The sequence below is a fragment of the Aplysia californica genome, unplaced genomic scaffold, assembly GCF_000002075.1.
Source record: "Aplysia californica isolate F4 #8 unplaced genomic scaffold, AplCal3.0 scaffold00018, whole genome shotgun sequence".
Lineage (NCBI taxonomy): Eukaryota > Metazoa > Mollusca > Gastropoda > Aplysiida > Aplysiidae > Aplysia > Aplysia californica.
In genome coordinates, this window is record NW_004797288.1 from 15,377 (window position 1) to 18,041 (window position 2,665).

At 40.4% G+C, this 2,665-nt stretch overlaps 1 protein-coding gene across 1 annotated transcript in view; it reads left to right on the top strand.

Moving 5' to 3' along the window:
* The window catches only part of LOC101855460 (sodium-dependent serotonin transporter), a 15,812-nt gene that overhangs the window by 6,773 nt on the left and 6,374 nt on the right, over positions 1–2,665 (top strand). Inside the window, exon 2 of the mRNA XM_035971653.1 lies at positions 803–840. Within this exon, the coding sequence (XP_035827546.1) occupies positions 803–840 (38 nt within the window). The remainder of the gene's footprint in view (positions 1–802; positions 841–2,665) is intronic.

A 2,665-nucleotide genomic window follows, 5' to 3' on the forward strand; every position in this document is an offset into this window, starting at 1 on the left:
TGGGGGTTGGTGGATGGGTGGATTTGTAGTTATGGTGGTAAGGAGGAGGAGAAAGAGGAGGAAAAGCAGGAGGAAGACAAAAAGTAGGGTAAGGAAGAAGAGGAGAAGGAAGTGAAAGAATGGGAGAAGAATGAGAAGATTTTTTTAAAGATGATAAAGTTATTGAATGTTAGTGATACTGATAACGATAATGGCAATACGCAATAACAATAACAAAAACAGTAATAATACAGCAACACCAATAACAACAACAGCGTATACAGCAACGATAACAACAACAAAAATGATAATAATGGAGATAACCGAGACATCATTATCGGCATTTGTCACGATGGTTGATAACAATTATAGTTATGATGGTCACAATGCCAACAACAACAATTTAAAACAACCACAACAACAGCAACAACGACAGCTACAACAACAACGATAACAACAGCAACAACGACAGCTACAACAACAACAACAACAACAACAACAACAACATTAACAACAATAACAACGACAACGACGACGACGACGATGAAACGATATTACAGACAGACATTCATTAATGTTTTTCATTTTGTCCAGAACTCCCGGAGGCAGAAGAAATGAAAGCCTTCTCAACAAAACTCCAACCCAACAACTGGATAATAGTAATATGTCTATGATGAGCGAAGATCTCACGACGCTCTTGCTAGACGACGAAGAATCCATTCTGGGAAATAATATAAGTATGGCCGACGCTTACAACTTTTCGCTGGGATATCTGAATGAGACAGAAGTGACGTTTAACACAACTCTGTCTTCCTCAAACCAGACCGTGAAGTTTACACCATCTACGCAGGAGTTCTGGCTGTGAGTATATCGACGAATATTATCGTGACTTTGCTTTATTAAAAAAAACCCGAAAGAGTATAGATAGATAGAGAAAGAGAGAGAAAAAGAGAAAAAAGCGGGATAGATAGATAGATAGATAGATAGATAGATAGATAGATAGATAGATAGATAGATAGATAGATAGATAGATAGATAGATAGATACCTGGAAAGGAGCAGTGGTGATGATGATAATAATAATGATGATGATGATGATGATGATGATGATGATGATGATGATGATGATGATGATAATGATGATAATGATGATGATGATGATGATGATGATGATGATGATGATGATGATGATGATGATGATGATGATTTTATGACGACGACGACAAGCACTACAGCAGTAAGAGAGAAACAATCATTTAGAGATAATTTTTAATAATACATGTACATCTTTCCCAGTCTGACAACTCTAGAAAATGCCCTTGATCGCCAGAGGACGCATTTATAATATATCTATGTTCTACCCCAAGCATGGCGCTGGCCAGTCCCAACATTCCTCTTCTCCCTGAAAAGGGAGCACAGACTGGCTGTCACTGGGACAATGCGTCCAAACACGGTCAATAGATGACCATTATTAACTTATGGCCTTGGGGTGTTTTTACCAGTGCTGGACACTCGCTGTCAGGGAACAATCAGAAAGTCTTATGGTCAATGGACCGTGGCAGGGAAACTGGACCATAAAGCCGCTAGTTGTGGCTGCGTGTGATGAAGCTTTAAGGACTGTTTCTGACATTTAGCCTTCTACCCTTCATTCTTCTCCTTCAGGCGGAATTCCCTTTTGGATTAGAAACTAGAGAGTTCCTCACGGACCAGTAACTAGAAAGTTTATTTTGGAGCAGTAATCCTAACCAGAATGTTCCTTTTAGACCAGTAAGAGTTGGGTCCCTTTTGGACTAGTAGTGTTTACCGCTCTCTTGGTTTAGCTTTGGCATCGATTTTTTTCTCGTTGCCTCTTCTGTTCGCCATGTTATGCCCGGTGGTCTTTTGAAATAGAAATTTGCGATTTTGAAGGCTTGCTGTTGCCCCCAGCTCACCACGGGGAGGTGGAAGTAGGACTTCAATCAAGATAAATGTTTTGGTTTTTGCAGCTGGGTCAAACACTTAAGATAAGCAATAAAACCATGATGTACACGATTTACAGGCAGGCTGGCTGACATCTCCTCACATTCATTGATCAACGTGTTTTCAGTACCGCTAATAACTGTAATCGTTCTTTTACCCGATTATTTCCTGGCAAAAGTTACTGGTATACTCTATTTTAAGTGTACTTGATCCTTTGGAAATGTTAACCGTCGAGGGGAGATGCAGTTTTCAATAGTAGGCCACCTCTGCCGCTCTTTCCATGAAGATGTTATAATTTCTCAAGGTTCCTTGGATTTCCTCAACCCATCTTTTGCGAGTCCTTCCTCTTCCCTTATAGCCTTGGTGTTCTAGGTTCGCGTGGCTGGCTGGCTAGGTGACATTTGTAACAGATGGCCAAACCATTTATTATTCTCTGTTTTTCTATGAAATGCAAGCAGGACTATGTGCCACTAGTTGCTCTTACTTCTACATTTCTCTGCCTGTCTCTTCTTATAACGTTAATGGTTTTGCTGGGACATTTCGTTTCGCATGCAGAGATTTTGTTTTCATATGTTTTACTTATTGTCGAAAAGGGATACATCCCTCCATCTTATACTTATAACCCAATTTCCCCCACCGAATCTCCCAAAGAGCACCCCCCCCCCTTTTCTTCTTCCCTATTCACTGCTTAACCTCCTAAAATCCAGCTGAAGACCCATACCCCCCCC